At 35.9% G+C, this 22253-nt stretch overlaps 1 protein-coding gene across 1 annotated transcript in view; it reads right to left on the minus strand.

Moving 5' to 3' along the window:
- USH2A (usherin) overlaps window positions 1–22253 on the minus strand; it is a 407004-nt gene that overhangs the window by 309945 nt on the left and 74806 nt on the right. Inside the window, exons 13-18 of the mRNA XM_064509686.1 lie at window positions 18628–18811; window positions 13366–13529; window positions 9050–9208; window positions 5464–5958; window positions 2697–2969; window positions 1055–1212 (exon numbers count right to left, since the gene is read on the minus strand). Coding sequence (XP_064365756.1) covers window positions 1055–1212; window positions 2697–2969; window positions 5464–5958; window positions 9050–9208; window positions 13366–13529; window positions 18628–18811 — 1433 coding nt within the window. The remainder of the gene's footprint in view (window positions 1–1054; window positions 1213–2696; window positions 2970–5463; window positions 5959–9049; window positions 9209–13365; window positions 13530–18627; window positions 18812–22253) is intronic.

The raw sequence follows: 22253 nt of genomic DNA on the forward strand, positions 1-22253 counted from the left end.
GTGTGGTGGTACAGTTATCACTACCAACAGAAGCACAGAACAGAAGAAGCTAGAACCCAGATGACACCACTAAGTGATGAAATCTGACCATCACTGAATGAGTCACTTGATTAGCAGGCATTACGATGCATGGGAATAGCTAATACCTAGAGGCACATGAATCTGCTTTACTTTAACATTGTTTTAAGCTATCAGTTGGAGACAGGGAAACTGAATAAGATGTTATATTTTATCTAAATTCTTTATCACATGTTTATTCAGATGAAAAATCTCACAAGCCTGTGGCCAGAAGCAATTTACAAACAATTATGTATTATTACAACAGCCCTAGGAGGTAGGTAAGAAATATTATCCCCATTTTATAGACAAAAAAAGTGAGGCCTATCTGCAATACCATTAAAAGCCTAAGTCAGTTCTAAACTGAGAAATACAATGTCAGAACACCTGATCCACTCCCACACTCAGATGATGTTTCTTTGCTCATTCCTAAGCTTTCAGTTCACTATTACTGCCGCGGTATTTGTTTGCAAAATCCAGTCATTCAAAAGTTAAAATAGCATTTTAAAAATCACATATTTAGACTTTATAAAATTGGCTTTTTTTATGTTAGGTTTTCAAAGACTTGTCTATTCTTGTCTGTTATCCAGAAAGCTAGACAGCGGGTTGGGTGTTTTTGTTGTTGTTGTTTTTTTTCCAATGAAGGCAGAGATTCCTACAAAACAACATGACTTTATGCATATCAACAAATATTTCAGTAATACAGAATCAGACCACACAAAGATCAAGGCAATTCAAATGACGCTGCTTAGCCTGACCCCTCCTACTTTTGAATCTTACCCACCACTGAAAACAAGCAATTTCAGGAACACCACATAAAAACAATGTATGACATTGGAGCACAATCAAGAAAATGACAAACTGACAGGTGAAAAAGGTCAGAGAATGTACAGCAATTAGGCATATAATATCTTCAGGACATAACAGTCAAGAAGGACACCAGACCTTATCAATTTTCCTATTATCAGTTAGGAAAATCATATTGCAAGAATAATACCTGGGAAAATGGTGGCAAGAATTTTTGTTCAGTCATCAAACTAATGCTGTATCCCATCACTTCCCCTCTTGCCAAATTATCTTCAGGTTTTTCCCAAGACACATTGAGGGAATACGGTGAAAGGGGGAATACTGATGGAGATGGCATGAATACTGGGGCTGAAATAAATCAATACAATAACATTCATAAAATAAATGAGCAAGGTGTCATGCAAGCTTTCTTACTGTATTTGTAAAACACCATCTCTTGGACTTTTCAAGTCCAATTCCTTTTTAACCAAGTTTTCAGGTGTAACTGGAATTTTCATGTTATTTTGGTACTACATAAGAAGTAACTCACTCCCCCATCCTTCTCCTGTTTCCCACCCCGGCCATGAATGCTGATTAAAATTCTGTCTTCAAAGCACTGTGCATCAACACTAAAGCTCTAAACCCTGTAGCAGGTAGGAAGTACACATAAATGAAAAGGTCTTGCAGAAAAACTTCAGGCAACATGGGAAAAAACCGATAAAAGCAAAAGTGCTCAATACTTCAGCATCTTAAAAGCAATTTTGTTTGCTGGGCCAGTTTGAAGTTAACATGTCTCTCACTTCTTACAAAACAGTTCCCTTGTCTTCCATAGCTAAATCTGTAAAAGGATTGTTTGCACTGCAGTTAAATCCCCACCTGATTACTCTGTAATAATAGCATACCAACTCATAGCACTTCTGCTATGTACAAACAACCGCACTAATGGGCCTCTTCCCAAATACAATTTAACACTTTTATAACATATAGTATTTAAGAACAGATATGCACAGAGACTCATTTTGAAAGGGGAATTAGTTTAGTCTGCTATTTTTCAGGAGCAAATGACTGAGGACATGAATTTCAAGCTATCAGTAAACAAAAGTATCAGTGATGTAACAGGTAAGTTTAATTGCAAAACACAGGCTTTATCAGACTAAAAAATTAGATTTCTAATATAAGGATTTAAATAAGTATCCATTATTTCAGAATAATATGTCAAATGGCAAGCACTTATTCAAATCTGGCCGTAAGATCTGTCGTGAACTGATTAAACTTCTGGAAAAATTAGTCCATATTATGATATTTGGCCTCTAAACAAGCATATAAATAGTTTTAAGTGCTATGCATCTGTAAAGGTGACCCTCAAGTTCTTCAAAAAAATTTCTAAATGATCAAAGCCTCAATTCAAGAAAACTCACTCGAGTGCCCTTTCAGCATATACACACATTCTTGGACAAAATTCCTAAATCATACCAACTGCTTACAGACTTGTAATGAAAACAATCTTTTCTCATGCCTTCTCTGTTTAAAGACTATATAAATAAAATTGGGGAAATAGAGGGGAATTCAAAAGCTGCGTGGTAGATCTTGTAATCTTTTAGTTTTGAAATTTTAGTTGAAGTGGCAGAGTTTATTTCTTCAACAGCATGATTTTATTGGTGAAAAAATTTTTTCCCATCACAGGCTAAGTTCTGAGAGACTGACTTCTTTTCTTTTTTAATTAGTTAAAAATTAGAAAAATGCATCCTATTTGAATCATTGCTGAATAAATCTTATTGAACAAACCTTTAAAAATGCATTCCAGTTTGTTTATTTGTTTAATTTTTAGTGAACAAATTCAAATCAATACTTACTTGCCTCTGCTGTTCGTCCTGATACCCAGTCTGAAGATATGCTACCCGCCATGTTTACTGCTAGCACATAAAATTCATATTCTGTGAACGGTTCAAGATCAGCAACAATGGTACTGGTCTGAGGTGGAGCCAAGGCATTCTCATTAGCAGACTCCAAAATTGGTTGAGGACTGAGCCATCCACTGCTTTGGAAAATACGAGTTTCAGGAGGAAGAAAGTTCCCATCTGATTTTAATTTTTCTCTCATGTAAAGTTCATATCTTATAACTATACCTAGACAAAAATGCAAGCCAGACAAATTAGTGTATTAAAACTATTTCTAGAGTTCTACTAAAATGTCAGTTGCCAATACTTTTAAAGTCCTAACAATCAAACAATGACAAACATGGAAAATATAGCACATAAGAAGGTCTTTTTCTTTCTGCTATTTTTATCCAAATATTCACTTTTGCATTTTTTTGGAATACACTCTTCACTTTCCCCTCCACACAATTTTAGGGTTTGCTAACATTTTGTTGATTTGCTCCATGAGTTTTGCTCTCCTTACTTGAAGGAGATACACTACAAGTTCTGACCAAATGTTACTGGAAATGACTTCAGGCCTCTGATTTTCAAAAGGACATTTTAATTTTGTTTTGCATAGTGGATAAGACATTATTTGAGGAACAGTTAACTGCTGACCTTTTAGAATAGACTATTGGATGGATGGATGGATGGATGGAAGGGTGTGTGTGTGCGTGCGTGTGCGTGCATGTGTGCGTGCATGTGTGCGTGCATGTGTGCGTGCATGTGTGCGTGCATGTGCGCGTGCATGTGCGCGCGCATGTATTTTCCATCAAATAAACCTACTACGTAGGCAGAAAGGTCTCATCACTTCAGAAAAAATAACTTCACTATTGTGGTATGAAGTGATGCATGACCTAGGTAGGATTGGGGAAGCAGTCTAGCTCCAGGAACAGTGTAAGAGAGCTGACTGCAGATTTCCCAAATGTAAAAGGAAAGACATTACAAAGCCAGGAGACAGTTAATTATCATACAGCGTAAGTATCTGGGGCTGTACTCATGCACAGAACTGCAGAGGTGGCTTTGGAAAAAGGGCTTCTCCCCTTGTCTTCAAGGAAGACGAGGATATCTGACCAAACATCAAAAGAAATACAAGAGCATCACTAAAAACTGCCTGTGCTGTCAATTACCTCTAAGTAATGGCTATTTTAACCTAAAGATAATTAAACTATGTTGGTACTTCGTTATTCACTGCCATCAATGGAGAGGAGGATAACATTTTATACCAGTGAGTTAAAAACAAAGCATATGCACAATATAATACATCTTTTTAAATTTTAGAAAGCAATACAACCATGATACTAGCTCTTTGACACAACAAAATGAAAGCCTGTCTGTAATCTGGGTGGACAAATCCATGCTAATTTTCAGCTAGTTAGCACAGGTTCGAAAGCAAAAAAAGCATAAAGGAACAGTTTCCAGTATAGGGCAAACTAGAGTCACAACCTCTACACATCTAAGATATGTTCTCTAGTTGCTAGCCCCAGATGAAACCTCTGTCCTATTTTTCCAGCTTTCCCTGTTATTTGCGCTTGTTATACTGAACAATTTCTACTCCAGCCAGAACCACACTTTCACTGTGCTGTGAGCGCTCCCCTACATCGCTGTGCTTGTGAAGGGATCCGTTTCCAGCAGCCGCTACTGAAAAACAACTCACCTACGCAATAGCAAACAGAGGTCTATGTGCCACAAGTACCGATTTGGAAGAAGGATAACCAGTCCTCCTTCCCCTTTCAACTGTTGAGGAAAGTAAAAACAGAATCTAATGGCTGAGGTTGATTTTACTGACCCCCATATGTAGACAGATCAGGCAGATACAGCCACCAATCAAACTATGAAGAATATATGGTATGAGTTGAAGGGGAAGTACTAAGAGCAAGTATCATGACCTACACTGTAGGTACCACCCCTCTAAACATATGGATGCATTCTTGTGTGGACATTCTGAAGTCTAATCTGGCAATATGAAGTAAGTAAGATTTTCACAGAGGAAGGTGAGCTCCCCCACACACAGATGCTCATTCTGTGAACAGATAAAAATGCTTGTCTTAGCATGCACAAATATTTGTGTGTGTAACTGCAAGCTCACAAAGCTCAGCTGCATGCATATTAAAAGATAAAGTTTTACCAGTAAAATATGTGGCATCACAAAAGCATCTTACAACAGCTGTGATCTCAGACTCAAAAACCTAAAATATTATTAGGCAAGTTAGACCAGCAACTCTTGGCAATGGCTGAATCCCTAACAAAGTTATGCTGGTAATAGAATTAGTTACAACACATGACGGATGGTTTTAAAAACAGACTTCTCTGTTAATTTTTAGATTTTTTTCATAATTGTTACCTACTTATTTATTCTTTGTTCAGCTATATCACCACATCTGTCTGAACTAGGCGATCTGGCAAATTAGGAAGAAATTAATTTTACTGTAAATGTTTAATTATAGAGGTGATTTTTTGTTGCAGCAGATGCCACTAAGAGCTAAATTCTGGTCCCATCACCCTCAGCTGGAGTTCTGGACTCCAAAAGAACAAAATACAGACTCTGATAGTACGTTTGGTGGTGTCAGGCAAATGCAGATGCTGCCTTACTACATTCATTGTTCATGTCTCACGGATAAGGATATTCTAACCACATTTAAGAAAATGCTGCTTTTTCTTTGCATAATCTGTGATTTAAGAAAGTAAATATCATATGTCTTACCATTTGGTTTCTCAGGTGGTGACCATTTCACAGCCAGTTCTGTAGAGCTGATGATATCTATAACAGGTGGGTGTAACCCTTCTGGAGGAGCTTGTGCAGTAATTACTGTTACTGGCTGGCTCTTTAAGCAGCCTCCACTGGTACATGCTTCCACAGAAAAAACGTATTTTGTAAATGGAATGAGATTCCAAATAATTGCTGAGGTTTTTAAACCTTCATACTGGCCACAAGGCTGAAGATCAACCAAGCCAGTACATGTCAAAACGTATTTCTCTATGGGCCCAGAGTCATTTGAAGGGATTGTCCAGTAAAGCAAAACAGAATGGTGACTAACAGGAAAGACCGGATTTAAACGCAAGCTTCCTGTAGGTATCCCAGGTTTTGTTCGATATGTCACTGAGGCACTTCTAGTAAACCCATGAACATTGCTGGCTTGGAGGTAATAGGAATAGAAGGTATATGGAGATAAAGTGGTATCAGTGAAGGTCTGAACACCTAAAACAAACAGGTGAAAAGAAAATTTAATATACGCAAAAATCTTAATTTGCATACTTACAAATAAAATCTTTCCAGTCCTAACTCCAAGGCATAAGATATTTATGCCTGCTTGCATTGTCTTCTTCCTGAGATCACTGACTAACTTTCACCATAACTTTTCAGTATTTTTGTTTAGTATGGGGAAATAAGCCCCCTGTTTTCCCTTTATTTTCTTCCACTGTATATTGGCATCACTACAGAAATAATTTTTCCACTGAATTTTTCCTAATTCCTGCTTTAATCATGAACAAGATTAACACAATTATCTTATTATTCAGCCTTTCCTTGGAAATAATTATTTCAATTGTAAATCATCATCAATATTAACAAAGCTGCTTTAGAAAGACAGACATTCTGTGAATTTTCATACCTTTGTTTTTGCTTCATTTTATAGCGTAAGGCCACTATTTCACCTTTCTGTGCTTTCACTTCCTTGTTTCTAAAATAGTACTTAATGATTCATTTGCAAAGCACTTGAATGAAAAGTGAAACATAATTGCAAATAACTACTGAAAAGGTATGTCCCAAAGACCATATTTACTTCCTCAGCCTCCAATTTTCATTATTCTAGGCAGCTTTTTAACAACAGGACCATGAAGACCTCCAGGGTTTACCCCAGAAGCAGTTATACACCTCAGTCCATGTCCAGCCATGCTACAATATGTGTATATATACAATCGTAATACCATACATGGTTTTGCCTTAAGAGACAGTGGACAGTGAGTAATATATTATGTGTAAGATCAAGGATATTCTTCAACTTTTGCAAAACAGGTATTTCTATGTCCTCTCTGTGCATCTGCACCAGCAAGCTAGTCCTGAGTGCAACCTGGAGAAGAGGACCACAACATTATTAGTATCACTAGATATTCAAACCTTGACATTGTAGCACAAAAGCAGCAGTGTCAGTCCAATAATTGCTTACAGCATTTCAACCACCTACAGTGACTTGTCGCTGCAGTCCAGTGATAAGACGACTGGGTAGTCTAATCTTCATGCCTCTGAAACCTTGAAAGGTTCCAAAACGGCTGTGCCGGCTGCAGTAGTGGTTATTGTGATATCAGCGTGCATTACTAGAAATTGGATTGCAACCAGCAGGTTCATTCAGTGCAGATGAACAACTGATCACCAGATGGTAACTTTATTTCAAAAGGAATATAGGCTAGATAAAATTGGATAAAAGCAAAAAGTAGAAGGTTCTATGTTCCCCTGGAAAATAACCCCACCATCTATTTAATTACCTGTATAAATAATTAGAATTAATGTGATTTGCAGTTAGAATCACAAGCAACTTTGTGGGGAATTTCCTACATTTTAGAGCAAATATTTCATTTCATCCTCAAGACTGGTATCTCCTGAGTTTCTGGCTTCCGAGAGCACAGTTAGCAAAATATTAATTTAATTGGGTATTCTGCAATACTATCAGCCAGATTATCAGGCCAATTGAGGAGATTATCCTAAATTTTCCTTGGAAAGTTCAATGTTTTTAACTCTTATTTAGTCATAAGATCAGTATTCATCAAGTTGCACTCATGTAGCATTTCATGAGTGTTACAGATTCTGCACTATACTGAGAACAAAGTAATAAATAGAATAGTGTCAAAATAAAACAGAGTTCTGCCAGCAGTAACAAATTGTTCTCAGTATTCAAATACCATTGAGCAGATGATTTTCACATCATTAATTAGGGCAATTGCCAGGAAATGTCAAAAATGTCTTTTTAAACCAAATCTACGTTTTTACAAAATAATGGTTTGTTAAATATAAATATGCTAATGTCTGATTACCCAGCTAGTATACATTTAGATTTTTTTAGTCTTTCCATAACTCTATAAGCACAGCCATGAAATAACATCTTCATCAATGCACACTTTCAAGTACATTACAGCGCATAAATTTATGAAAACAAAATATATTAGCTTTGCTTTTGAAATGACCTCATATTTTTACTAAATTTAGGCTTTAAAAGCAATTTAAGGAATTGGAATATTTTCTATTAGTTCTCCAAACTTCGCTGTCATGTTTCTTCCTCTTCTCACAGTCACTTAATCCCAGTCATATATGGGTCGCATGCCTTTCTTCACAGCATGTACTGAAGAGCGTCCAAATACACAGCATCAGCCGTGCATTGTAATCAATTGCAAGAAGCATTGAAACACAGCAGCTTGCTCCAGAACATTAAAATATTAGGTGAATCAAAGCATCTGTCCTTCCACTGAATAAGTCGATATTTTTTTTTCTCCAGAGTACATACCAATGCTCAGAAAGACTTATTTTCTGCAAAATATTAATGCTACATTGCTCTGAAAATGCAGCAAGCTAAAGAAACTGTTAGAATAGAAATCAAAGCTTCATTAACCACACCTGCTTTCTTAAAAACAGTTGTGTGCAATATATAGATAAAAACAGCATCCAAATTCAGCTCCTTTCCAGTTATAAGAGGATCAATAGTAACACCAAATGGCCTTTCCAGCCAGGACAGAACCCTGAACCCTTGAGGATCCTTTTGCAAACCTCAACATGAGAGAAGTGGGGCTGCAAAAGGAAAATCAGGAGCTACACTGAGAGCCTACAAAAGGTGCTAAAAGTTAGAGACCACAAAAAGCTTTCCTAATCTATTAACAGTTTAAGATTGGGAGGATGAAAAAAGGAGTTTTAAACACTGTATGGACTCTTCCATTTCCCGTAATTCTTTGCCAGGGATTTTAGCATTGCATCTTTTTGGTTTTGAAGCATATATATATTTGCAGGAAATGTTTTTGGAAAGTCAATTCCTCAAAGAGCTTCAAACTCAAAAGTAAAAAAATTATCAGCCATTTCGGATGATTCAGTTTACACGATTTTAGTCTGAGGTGTTCATTTCTTTCAAATAAAAGTAGTAAGAATGATAGTCCACTACAGAAAAATGGAATAACGTATTAAAAATCTCACAGAACAAAAATGACAGAAAGCAGAAATAATTAATGAATTATATACATACATACACATACATATCTGCACACACAAACACATACAAAAACTTTGATGTCATCTTCTTATAAATACTTACTATAAGGATAGTAGTCTTCGGTTGTATAAATTTCAGTCTCATCCCTATATAACTGGTAAATCAGTCTGTTAGAATTTGGAGAGTCAGGGGAACTCCACCGGAGACTGATAACAGAAGAATTGAGAACTTCTCCTGTAGGAGGAGGTTGTTGGAATGGAGCTAAAACATACACATATGCAAAGAGAGCATTTAAGAATAAAAGTAGTCAATAATCACACAAATAAATTTACATAAAATTGGAAAGGAAAAGCTGTTTTTTCTTCAAAGAAACACTTCTAAGTAATCATACGGTCACCAAGGCCAGACAATAATAAACTAAACTGATCCATCCAAACGCTCTCCAAAAAAACTTCTCATCCAAGTACATAAAACAAATTTAATACCCACCCCCATAAAATTAAAGCAAGTGTTCTGCAGTTTTCCAAAAAACTTTTTTTCTTTTTCTTTTTTTGTATTTCAAGAACTCTGTAAAAATGGAACATTTGTCTGGTCACATTGTTGAAGTCTGTAGTTCAATCATCCTTTCTGTTTTCAGAGGATTATTTCCATTTTAGCTTATGCCAGGTGCTGCATGTCTTTCTCTCATAGCACAGAAATAGAAAGTCCACAAACTAACTACAAATATTACCACAGTGTTATAATAAACCTATTTAATTAAGTCCACAAAAAACAAAAAGGGACAAATTTTGAAGGTTATTTAGACAACTCACTTCTATTTTTTGCACTGGAACTTAAATCTATGAGTGAGGTGTCTGACTTTTTAGCAGATCAGCTTGAGATTCTGTTCTTATTCATGAAGATATTGCTCTTCTATAACTTTGGGGAAGTTGCCACTTAATTATGTTGGTATCAGTAAAGTGAAAAAATAATTCTGAATTTCACTAGTAAAAACTCTCCCGCTATTAGAAAGAGTGGCCAAAGTTCCTCCTGTGTCCCTTTTGTAATTCAGGTTTATGATCATGGTGCTTTCTGAGACAGGGGCTATTATTCAGAAAATAGATTTTGTACGCATGGATATACACACATACTTAAACACATATATGCACGCACATATATTTCGGTTATTATTCAAGCCAGAGCATGATGCCGTATTGTGCTATGAAACCCCCAGCCAGCCTATTTTTACTAAGGAAAGCACTTCTCCATCACCCTCGGTATACCGTGTATTAACACAGAATAAGATGGTCCTTTTTGGCAGCTAATAAATAGATTAACTCAAAGGCACACTTGCCGTTTCTCCACCCTCTTTTCCAATCCTTTCTGCTTCCACTGAGGTGCTCTGGAGTCAGCAGTCCTACACTTCCATTAAACACAGCAAGACAGATAAGGCCTTCTATACTGTTTGATCACACTCTGATACCTGACAAGGTTTTGGAAAAAACAAGGGAGTGTGGATATAGAAGAAACCATTTTGCTCTGAGAATGGGACTAGCTGAGGCAGTACAGAAAGCAACATAGAGAGCAAGCTATCAAAACTGGATCCAGAACCATGCAGTAAGCTTTTTTTCCTTATATTCTGCAGTATAGGGAAATGTCAACATCAGAAACATGCATTTTTTCATTAATTTTTTCTCCTTCTATTTATAAACTATCATCATCTTCATTATGTGGAGATTTGCTTACTATATGCAATTCATCAAAAGATAATTATGCAAATCTGTTCAGCCAAACTAGTAGGAGATAAGTGAAGAGTGAATCTGTGGGCAGAAAAGCGACATGAGGACTTCCAGCCTCACAAGTGACACAGGTAGAGAATTACGTCAGTACCGGTGGGTCTCACTACTCGTGGGTTTTTAACATATACCTAAAATGCTAACTGAAGATCACTAAATAGAATAAGATAAAGAAAGAATAAGATAAATAAAGCCCTGTTCCTACTGCAATCTCTCAGCCAAGAGAAGATATTTCTAGAGCCCATTGGACTGAGCACACACAATCATCTACTCTTTAGAAAGCATACAAGCTTTTGCTGCCAATCTAGAGTTTTGGTGTTCAGCTGAGTAAGAAATGAATATATGCTAAAGTATCTACAAGAGCAAAATTTGAGAATCAAAGGAAATATGTGCTCCTAAATCCCTTTGGCACTTCTGAATGTTTCCATCCATAAAATACATGCTTACAAAACAAGTAATCTGAGCAACCAAATGAATTTATTGAAATAATCCTTCATCTTCCATTCTCAGTCTCATGCTATTGCATGTTGCTCCCACTTGCATGTCATTTTATAGTTTACATGTGTAAGTAAAGTGTTGTATTTCTGATTTTTTAATGAAGCATCTAAAACACTGTTAGGCAGAAAAATTGAAAAAAGGTCTTATTCTTAAAAATTTTTATTTGCACAACGATAGCAACTTACACTTGCTTCTGTTGGTAAAGATTTACAACAAGTAATAATATGTGTCAACACAATACTCTGTTACAATGAAAATAATCACAAATAGCAGAGGTAGGCATTAAACCAAACATCAAAGCTAGGCAAAGCTCTGTATCTGTGCAACAAGTTAAGACATTTTGATATGAAAAACTAAAAGATTGCAATTGCTATATCATTTATGTCCAGAAGAGGACTCCGCTTGTCATTTAGAATACTGCCTGAGCTGTTCCCACATTTTCTAACTAAAATCTATGATATTATTTATCTATGTCATGTTATTATTAATCAATTTTATAGTTGAATTGCCATTGACCTTTATCAAATGTATATCCCAACATAAATAAGTAGGTTGGCTTACGTTTGTAAAGCACTTTGAAGATGAAGAGCATCATAAAAGTGCCATGTATTATTATTATTATACATTCAGTTGAAACATCCTACATTTTTTAAAGACACAACAAGCCAATCAACTATCTGCACAATGAATAGATACTATGTGCTCTACAGAAGAGTATGGGGAAAAGCAAAATAAAACTGTATCTAAACACTTCTAAACTTTGAGAAAAATCACCTCTGAAAACAAATCAGCCTCTCCATTCCATCCCATTTATAGTACAGTGCATTCTGCAATGCATATTATTTGAAATTTAAACTAATTTACAACAGAAATACAAACAAATCAGAGAGCTGTTTGTCCTCATAAACGTACTCTTTGTGTATGTATATTTCTGCTTGCAAATCTATAATACGCATATACCACAACGATGAATGTGATATAAATGCCTATGCAGAATACATAGATAAATATTCTGTAGAAGGAGGATCCAAAAAACATACTTCAGAGATTACTTGGGAATGCCTAACACTGTAGAATGTTGCACTGCACAGAGTTAACTGAGCTAACTCTCACCGTAATGACCAGGTCTGGTCATTAGTAATTAGACCCGCTCAGAGACATGACCAATTAGTGTCCGCAGAGCACCTCGTTAACTGACTATAGTGCTTCTAAGAGTGAGCTGTTATCTTCGTACAGCACTACAATGTGTCACGTAAATGTAACACAACTTGTCCAGAACTAGCTCAGGTGCTAGCAACACAGCCTGGCATTGTACGCTATGAATGTCCTCAAAGCCCTTTTCTGAAAGCAGAACTGAAGACACCTTAAAAACTTAACTTTCTCTCTACATATAACATTTTTCCTCTCCTTTAAAATTTCTTGCCAGCCTAGAGACTATGGGCTGGTGAACAAATCTGAACGTTTAATTTTAACTAATTATGACAAAAACAAAGGCTGTTTCCCTTCATAGCTAGACTCACTGCCAGGGCAGAAGTGCAGATGTTCCATTGCAACATGGTTCATTTCAGCTCCTGACCTGATATTCAGCATAGCATTAGCCTGCCCTCACACATACCAATTCAGGAAGATCTGTTACACTACATTGCATATTTTCCCTAAATTGACTAAAAAAGCTCCATGAGGAGACAAAGCTACACTGCACCGAAGACCAAATTTCCAGTTAATCACAAGGTGAAGGTTTTCAACATGATGGCAGGAATGAGAGTTAAGCTCCAAGCTGTACAAATACTGTCATGTTCATGTAACTAAAAAGTGAACTCTGCATTGGTCACTGCAAAGAAAGCAGTGGGAAATGCAAGGGAACTTTGGACCATTATTTCTCCCCTGCATCAGATTCATAAATGTAAGTTGTGTGAATGCTACAAAGCATTCTGTACATCTTTCTAGAAAACACTCCTAAGATACTTATAATTAAAAACTTCAAGGAAGTTTTTTTTTTTTTTAAATGGAAAAACTTTTCAATAAACATGGAGGGGGAAAGCCCCCAAAACTCTTTTTTCTATTGTAGAATTAATTTAATACTCACTAAATCAATAAAAAGCATTTATTTGAAAGACATGCTTTTAAGACCAAACATCCACTTACTTTTACTGCAGCCAAATAGGTTGTGGACATCCAAATTACTAGCATTGGAAACACAGTTGTCACATTTCAAGCCAGTTACAAATTGTTTACAAATACACTGTCCAGTAACAAGATGACAAGTCCCACTAATGGCTCCGGCAGGATGACAATTACAATGCTGACATCTATAAACAAAACCAAATCAAGAAGTGATCAAAACACATTAACACTTCAGTTAAGCGCAGTAGGGTTTTTAGTAGATTCTTTTGTCTTATATAACTAAAAAATCATAAACAGTTCAGTAGCCTGAGACATAGTAGAAAATCTAAATATTAGCCTTATTGAAAAAAGTAACCTAAAAAGGTGCCTATTATTGAAACAAACATTAAAATCTCCAACACTCCAATTTGTATAAAACTTCTTAGAATTAACAGAGCTTTATAGAGCTGTATATACTGATCTATATACAAAATACATAACATTTGCTAATAACCACATTATGAACTCAGTCCTGCAGCGTTTACTCACACAACCTTTATTGCACAACTGTTCAGTTCAGAATAATATACATACAACCAGCTTCAAAGCTGTCTGCAAAAAACATTCCAACTTGAAGGAAACTAGGCTTTTGTTGAAAAAATAATCAGTTAATAATTTCTTGTCCACAAAGGCAAATGGAAGCTGCAAAAAATAACATACCGCAAATAAAGGAGAAAAAAAAAAAAAAAGACAGACAGAAAAAGGGAGGAAAATCTCAAACTAAAATAGGAAAAGAAACACAATGACAGAAAAATACTATAATGGATAGCACATTTTCTTTACTGCCTGGTATCAAATTTGAAAATAATTAAAAAGAATATTTAATTAAATATATAAAGTAGAATAATAATTTAATTTTAAAAAATTTAAAGCATCAGTATCCTACAAATGTCACATTTCCACTGTGCAGATCTCTGGCATCAGTGGAACACTGTTTCTGTATTAACTTATGCTTTGAGTTTTGCATGTGAAAACTCTCATGATCAACTTGCTTTTCAGTTGATATACTATTTTCCCATTGACATTCATTTATAACACGGATGCTGATGTTTGATTATGCAAAGACTTGCAAACTCTTAGAAGTTGAGTAATCTTTCTCTTATTGCAAGCACAACATTACTGGGCAGCAGCATATCACCTACTCTAATACAGTCCATCGTTATTAGTCATAACAAAAACAGTTAACAATGGCAAAGAAAACATTATACTTTAGATTCTAATTTCACCATCTTTCATTTCCTGCAGACTTAAAGAGTTTTGGAAAATCATGGACTGGAGAAACTTGAGACTGTGCAGTGGGCACTCATTCTCCTAAGCTGCACAAGTTCCTTTCTCAGGCATCAGCAACATCAGCCGAGAGGGAATCTTAGAGTTCTCCAGGTGCCAGGCCCCAAGATGATGAAGCTGCAGAAGGACACTAGAAGAGTCCAAGGGAGAGACAATCGTACCATGTCCCCTCTGCTCCACTAAGCCAAAGACTGCTCTAGAGCTGTTGATTTATATTTGGCTGAATTTCTCATGGCCAGTTTCACCAAGTCCAAGGGGAATAGATGGCAGTACCTTTAGTCAAGCTAGTTCTCCATTTTTGCAGTCATCATAACCACCTTGTTCTATCTCTTTCTATCTATAGGGAGGCAGAAATAAAGGTAGGTTGACTTATGTTTTAGGTATTGGCTTTTAAAAACAAGGGGGGGGGGAACTGTTTTCACATTAAGCTGCTAAAATTCAGGTCAATAATCAGTGAAATAGACATTAAATGTGACAGATTTTTAAACAAGTTTAAGAAAACTCTTCACATATATTTTCTGCCCATCACAGAGCTCTCTCTAACAGAGTTCCTTCACTCCATGTCAACTCTTGCTGTGTGATCTCCTGGGTAATCAGTCAACACCCTTAAAAAGGCTGATAAAAGCTAAAGCTGCAAAATAAGCTGCAAATTTGTTTTATGGACTAATATCCCTTTGGGAACAAATAAAATACATTCTCTCTTGGAAACCACTATACTGTAGTTTGCTCTCTTTTATAGTCAAGAGAAAAGGGCAATTTTTTCAAACTGTATTAAGTCTTTTCATCTGTAGGCAGTGCATCCAAATCCCCCTTCAAATACAGGTTTTGTTTAGACTATTGAAGTGTCATGACTGAAAAAATGGTTTCGTTAGAGAAAAGACGAAGATAGAATTATTTGCTCAGCAATGCAGTATTTTATTATTTCATAATTTCATTACATGGTGGTACTGAGTATGTATAGTTTGCAGGCTTTTTTTTTTTTTTTAAACAAGTGTCTCAATACATAAACAGTAAGAGACAACCTTCTCTAAGTATTCCCTGTATATTACTGTACCTCTTATGAATAAGGGTCCCCTGAGCATTCCAGTTTTCATTATTATTCACACATGAGATAATCAAAATCATTTTACATACACATACATTCACAGTAATAGTTTTCAGTGCCTGACAGGATGGGAATTGTTTTTGCTTGGAATAGTTGCATTTCCTTCTAGCAAAAGTGCAGACACCCTACCTCCTTCTATACTGATTTAGGTCCTGATCCTGCAAACAACAGAATAAAAGTCATCCTATTCAATTCAATAGCGTTACTCACATGTATTTGCAAGATCACGAACACACATGCATTACTTTCTTTAACTGCAGAACACTAGAATTGGTTTTATTTTTATGCAGAGATCACGCTTTTCAGTACTCTAAAATCAATTGAGGATTTCAAAGAAACAATTCTTTGAAATATTTAATTGTATATGAAATATTTTCAGTGTTCTTGTTAAATGCTACTTCATGAAGATACTCTAAGTCAGATATGTTTGAGTTTTATTAAAACAGAATTATATATAATCAAAGAAAACGGACTTCTAAAACATGGAAAGAGAAACGCCAGACCAAGATGAATTGCAATATTGATTTTGTGAGGATAAATGGTTTTTGTAATATTAATATAGAGAAACCTTTATTACACTGACTCTCTAGGTGCAGTTAGAGCCTCTCCAGCAATCTGTTTAAAATCTTCATTTTTCATCCTTATGGGAAAACCTCACTTGCTAAATGGATTTCATAAACAGTAATCTGTCAAGATACATATATATATAGATAAACAATTTGTGATGTTCATTGACCAGTTCATTATAGTAAACAATACAGAGGTAAGGCATCTCAAATATGTACCAATGCCCACAGGCACTCAAGATCTGTTCAGACTACTGGAAAGAGCCAGAATCTCTAATTCCTTAACAGCTGAGGAAATTTTCCTGCTTTATAAACTGGAATACATTAAAAAATATAGAGTTCCTGTTTTATCTTACAAACCTCACAAAATTAATCAACACACACACACACACCCCTCTAAGACCAGCAGGATTTCAAAGACTCGCGGTCTCTGTTTGTCATGATAGCAATACAAAGTCTCCGTATACAACAGCAGAAAAGAACTGAAAGTTAAGACAGGTATGTCTTTGCCACTATAGCGGGCTCCTACTCTGTTTATTCTGTAGCCCCAGATTACTTAAATGATGCAAGGATGGTTTCTTTACAAAGAAAAAAAATACTTTTTTTTTTTAAAGAAAATTTTAACAGTTAAAAGAAATGAATTAAAACAGATTAATAATTAAAGCCCTGGATTATTATTTTCAGTGGAGAAGTGTTTCTGCCTGAGGAAGAGGGGTACATTGCCCAAGTACATGCTAACCAGTAGGAAGCCAAGCATATGCAACACTAGTTAATCATGTTGCTTAATGTACTATCAGAGCAGTCTTCGACATTGTCATGAGAATTAGGGAATATTAAGGCATTAAAGCCAACTTTGATTCAAATTCCAAAACCATCAAAACTTCCTATCTTTACAACAAGATGAGCCAATGCTTTGGATCTAGATAATTCTAGTTATTCTACATTTTGAATCTCAGAGGACAGCTGAAGATGCAAGTAGCTGGAGCTCACTGTCTAGTGCAGGAGAGCTGTTGCTTAACAATGACTTAAACTTTTCCATTGCCTACTTAAATGGAAAAGAAAAATCCATTTCAAATAATTTTTAAAAATTACTAAAAACAAGGATGATGTATTTTAATATCACACAGATTTTATCCCTTGCCATTAGAAGTGACAGGAAGTGAAAACAGGAAGTCCTTATTCCTACAGATTACTTTATGGCAATTAGCAGATGCCTCTGTGACCCACAATACTAAAAAATAATTTAAAAATCTCCTAATGAATGACAGTAACATAAAGTGAAAAATCTGCAGAATAATGTCAAGTAAATGCAAGACGACATGGAAAATCACTGACTAAAAGCGAGTATACCCCACACTACCTGAGGCAAAGGAGCACAGTGGAAGGAATGCTGTACAGATTTTGTTTAAGCCTGATTTTTTAAAAGGCAAAAATACTAAACATAAAAATACTTTTCCACCATCAGTCTGTATCAAAATACAATAGTACTGGAGCTGTACAATCTTACTGAACAACATTTGGAAAGAAATTGAGATTGTGAGGATTAGCAAGAGAAGATGCTGGAAGAGAAAAACAGAGCAGTCAGAATAGCAATGCACTGCCTATAGATATATTTTACCCCTTATATTCCAGGGAATATATCCATATAATTTTAGTGTATTTAAAGACCTAGGCTACATCAGATAAACAATTTACCTTGTTGCACATAATTAAGTACAGGTAAAGAATACACTCCTTCAGGAAAACAGATTTTTAAGAAGAAAGGTGCTGTGAGTACTTCTACTGCTATTGCTAAAATAAGTTTGTAAAGACAGGAGTATCTGTAATTTTTTGCTTTATTTTCCATTAAAACGTCTTTTGCTCTGAAATCTTTCAAAAGCATTAACTGTTTATAAGAATAGCACACTACATTTACCAAATATTATTCAAAATATATACTTTAATCGTTAATGATTAGTACCTCAGAAACCAACACATCTTACTGAGGACAAAGAGGAATTGTAGTGAAGCAATATCAAATACCTATAACATTAGACATACCGTGTATAGCTTTCATGTTGCTTCTACTTAATTCAGTGGCAAAATTTTTACTTACTCCAATACACGTGAGCACAAGGGGTTGTATAACATATCATACGTAAACCTGAGAGTGCACACATGAATTCAAGGGAAGGATTAATGTAAACAGACCACATCTTTTTATTGTCACTGAAACCTTAGAATCAGCTAACATGTCAAAAATGTAACAAGGAAGTTATAAATTACCTGTAAAAAGGAAACACTCACCTCCCTGTGACAGAGTCAAATCCAAAATAAAGTTCTCTACAATGCTCACATGTTCGGCCTGTTACAGAAGCGTCTCGGCAAATACATTGGCCAGTAAGTTTATCACAAACCCGATTCACTGAACCAACTATGTGGCACAGACATGGCAGACACCCAGTGCCACTGGATGGAGAAAAATAAAAACCTAGAAAAAAGAAAGTGATTTTAAGAATAGACAAAAAAAAATGCAAAAGAGAGCTCAATGACGGTTGTTATTAACTTGTGTATAATCTGGGATGAAACAACAGAGCCAAAGGTTAGGTAGTGTATACACACACACACACACACACACACACACACACACACCACTCAAATAAAGCAATACAGTCCCCTTGCAGGGCATGGCTTTCTATTCCTATAAAAGCTATTATTCATCCTCCAATTCTGATTCTTTACTCTCTCTCTTCAGACTTTGTTTTAGACAGAGCGAATGCAAAATAGGATACCTACATTAATGTGTCCATAGGGAAAGTAAAAACCCAAGGACATGGGAGCCATCAATGAATGAAACACAAGCTGTAGGAACATACTACATAAAAAATACTACGCAAGAACAAACATTTGTCTTGTCTAGTCTGGGAACTCATCTCTGACAATGGCCAGTATTAAAAAGTTGCCACCAAATGCAAGAAATGCATGTATTTTCTTAGGAAAGTCTCTTCGTAATCTTTCTTACCTAGTGGCTGACTTAAGTCATGAAACATAAGGCTGTTCCTTAAGAAAACCTACATTTGGTGAGCATCCCCAGGTCTATATAAATATTTATATTTTACTCTACTGAGCCTTTACTTCATTGCCGACACCAGTACATTCACAGAAGCTAACAAACTGTTGAAAAAAGTAACTTGTCTGCTATTAAAAAGCTATCATTCTGAATCTCATCCTTCTGTTCTTGTATTATTACAAATTACAAACTGGAGCATTCAGTTCACCTTCCCTGCAGTATATTTGGTATATTTCTGCTATACTATCTTTCATCCTTTTCCCTTCTTAAGCAATCTTTAGCTATGCAAGTCTTTAACTCAGTTATTGATAAACACAGCTAGATACAGTTTCTCGATCTCTAATCTGGGCATTGAAGAAATCACCCATTATTCACTGCCTTGCCTGAAATTCCAAACAAAAGAGATTTTAGGCCCAATTTTTTTTTAGTGACACTATGCCACTGGTATAATCTATTTTGCTACCTATCTATCAACTTCTTCCATCCTTACAAATTTTTCTATACACCAGACCACAAGACAATTCAAGTAAAGGAATACCACTAAGCAATGTAATTGCATTATGTTTTCCAAAATTATTTTCTGGTTTTTACTGGACCATTCATGGACATTTCACTGAGTTTTTCACATAAATTGCTCTGGTCTTTTTTCTGGGTGGTACAGTTAGGAAAAAATGCAGTGATGTGTATGAGTTATTCAAATGATGATGGTGACACAGTATTAACTGACACTTGTCAGCAACAAATACCTATCTCTGAACATCAGTCCTAAGATAGGGCCATTAGTTAGGAGTTTCTGTCTCATCAGCTGGTTGTCATTATTCCTTACTGAACAACTTAAGCAAAATGTCTGTCTTTACTCAAATACATATGCAGTATTTTGACAGACTTCTTGGACACATTCCCTCTCTCTAAATTTCCATCAGCTTTTTTCTTAGTCATGTTCTCAGTTACTGAATCTTTTCAGCTGTCCAATAACTTTCTCATGTCCTGCTTTATAATAAAAAGCCCAAAATCGCATTGCAACATGCCATCTTGCCCAAGGCCTTATTATTTATTTCATCTTACAAGAGATAGCCTTATATATACACCCCTAGGGTAGTATTGTCTGTCTTTGCTGTAGTGTTGCACAGTGAGCTCATATCCAACTAGCAGAAGAACTAAACAAATTGAAAACATTACAATTTTACTGCTCAGATCTTTGTTCAAGTTTAGCCTCTGGTCCTCAGCGAGATAAATCTCAAGTGGACAGTGAAGTGATATCAGTCTCCAGTTAACATACATTCGCATCATAAAACAACCATGCTGTTGGCACTTTATTCCAGAGAGGCCCAGAACTGAGCCACCACAGAGACCGAATAGCTTGAAGTTATTAGTGAGGCAGCATGTATTATCTCATCCCGCAGTTGACTGCACAGTACAGTAGCCGTCCTGTGCATAAACAGAGGAGATCATTTCCCAGCAATGTCACTCCTGAGCACAATGAACAACTCCACTCAAAGAACGTAACGGGAAGATCGGAAGCAAGTTTAAGCCTAGCCTCCTGCAGAAGGTCAAAGCACTTCTCCAGTACCCAGTTTAGAGCATGCAGTGAATGATAAACACTCATGCTAACACAGACTCTCTTCATTCAGAAATTTAGCATAAAACTAATGTGATAGAAAAGACCATAGTGGATAAATAAGCACTTCTCTAGTACAGAAATCAATTTCAGCTGAGCTGAATTGATCACTATAGCACCTGTTGTTTTTGCCACAGCAGAAAAATGCATAATTAATATCTACATCTTAATGTTAACCAGCCTCCAGGTCTCCTAATGTCGTAACAGCTAAACCACTGCAAAGCAGTATGCTTTGGGCACAACATCTTTTGGTAAAACAATCTTTTACGAATGCTCTAAAAGTTTAATTAGGTTAAGTTTCATGATGCTACTACAGTATTTAAAAAAATCTTTAAAAAATTGCAAGTAAAAGTCAAGATAAAAAAAAAGTAAAAGTGAGAGGGGAAAATGGGAGAGAGCCTTTCCCCCAACTAGTTTGTGAAAAAAATAATTAACATTATTAAGGTAGACGAGAAGAGGCCTTGGATTAAAAATCCATACTGATGGTCATAACTATTATTATTATTCGCTTCCACCACCTAGACTTTGTCAGGAAAGAATAAGAAACAACTGTTGATGCAAGCTTAATTTACAGCAATGTTAGAATGGCCCATAAAAGTTGCTGTAGGAAGGATCCACTGTTGCATAATAGAGCCAATTTCAAATTCACAGAGAGCTATTGCAAATCTCCACAAGATCTAAGTCTGTAACTGGTATTATGCTTATTTTTCAGATTTTCTCCACTGTAACTGCAACTGATCATATTTGTCAAATATTCCTTCAAAAATAATAAAAGCCACAGTAAAGTATTCATCTTCCTTATTTTAATGATATTCTTATCTCTCCTTCCGTATATACATATCTTGTGAAAAAAGGAACACCTGAAAAATCCCATAGTGCATTTACACTATGGTGGTAAGTCTATTTTCCTAACCACAGCCTATGCCTCAAATGTAATTAACAGTGTTAACAACACTGACAACTTGCGATTACATACTTTAAATTCTTCTGACCAAGAAGGGATGTAATATGTATATAAAACTCAGTACTGGTGCCTGGCTGCACATTTTACATTCTGGCTTTCAGGTTTTCCATCATGTTGTACCATGAAAAGCCCTGGTCATTGAATAAAGAACATGCAAAAAGCCTTCTTGCAGCTGTGCCTGCACTCACCACAGGATCCAAGATCTGTACTGAACAGCATTTTTATGGAACATATTCCAGCCAGTGTGGCATCACAGTCAGGGAACAAGACATGGACAAACT

This window comes from Dromaius novaehollandiae, chromosome 3 (assembly GCF_036370855.1).
Source record: "Dromaius novaehollandiae isolate bDroNov1 chromosome 3, bDroNov1.hap1, whole genome shotgun sequence".
Classification (NCBI taxonomy): Eukaryota; Metazoa; Chordata; class Aves; order Casuariiformes; family Dromaiidae; genus Dromaius; species Dromaius novaehollandiae.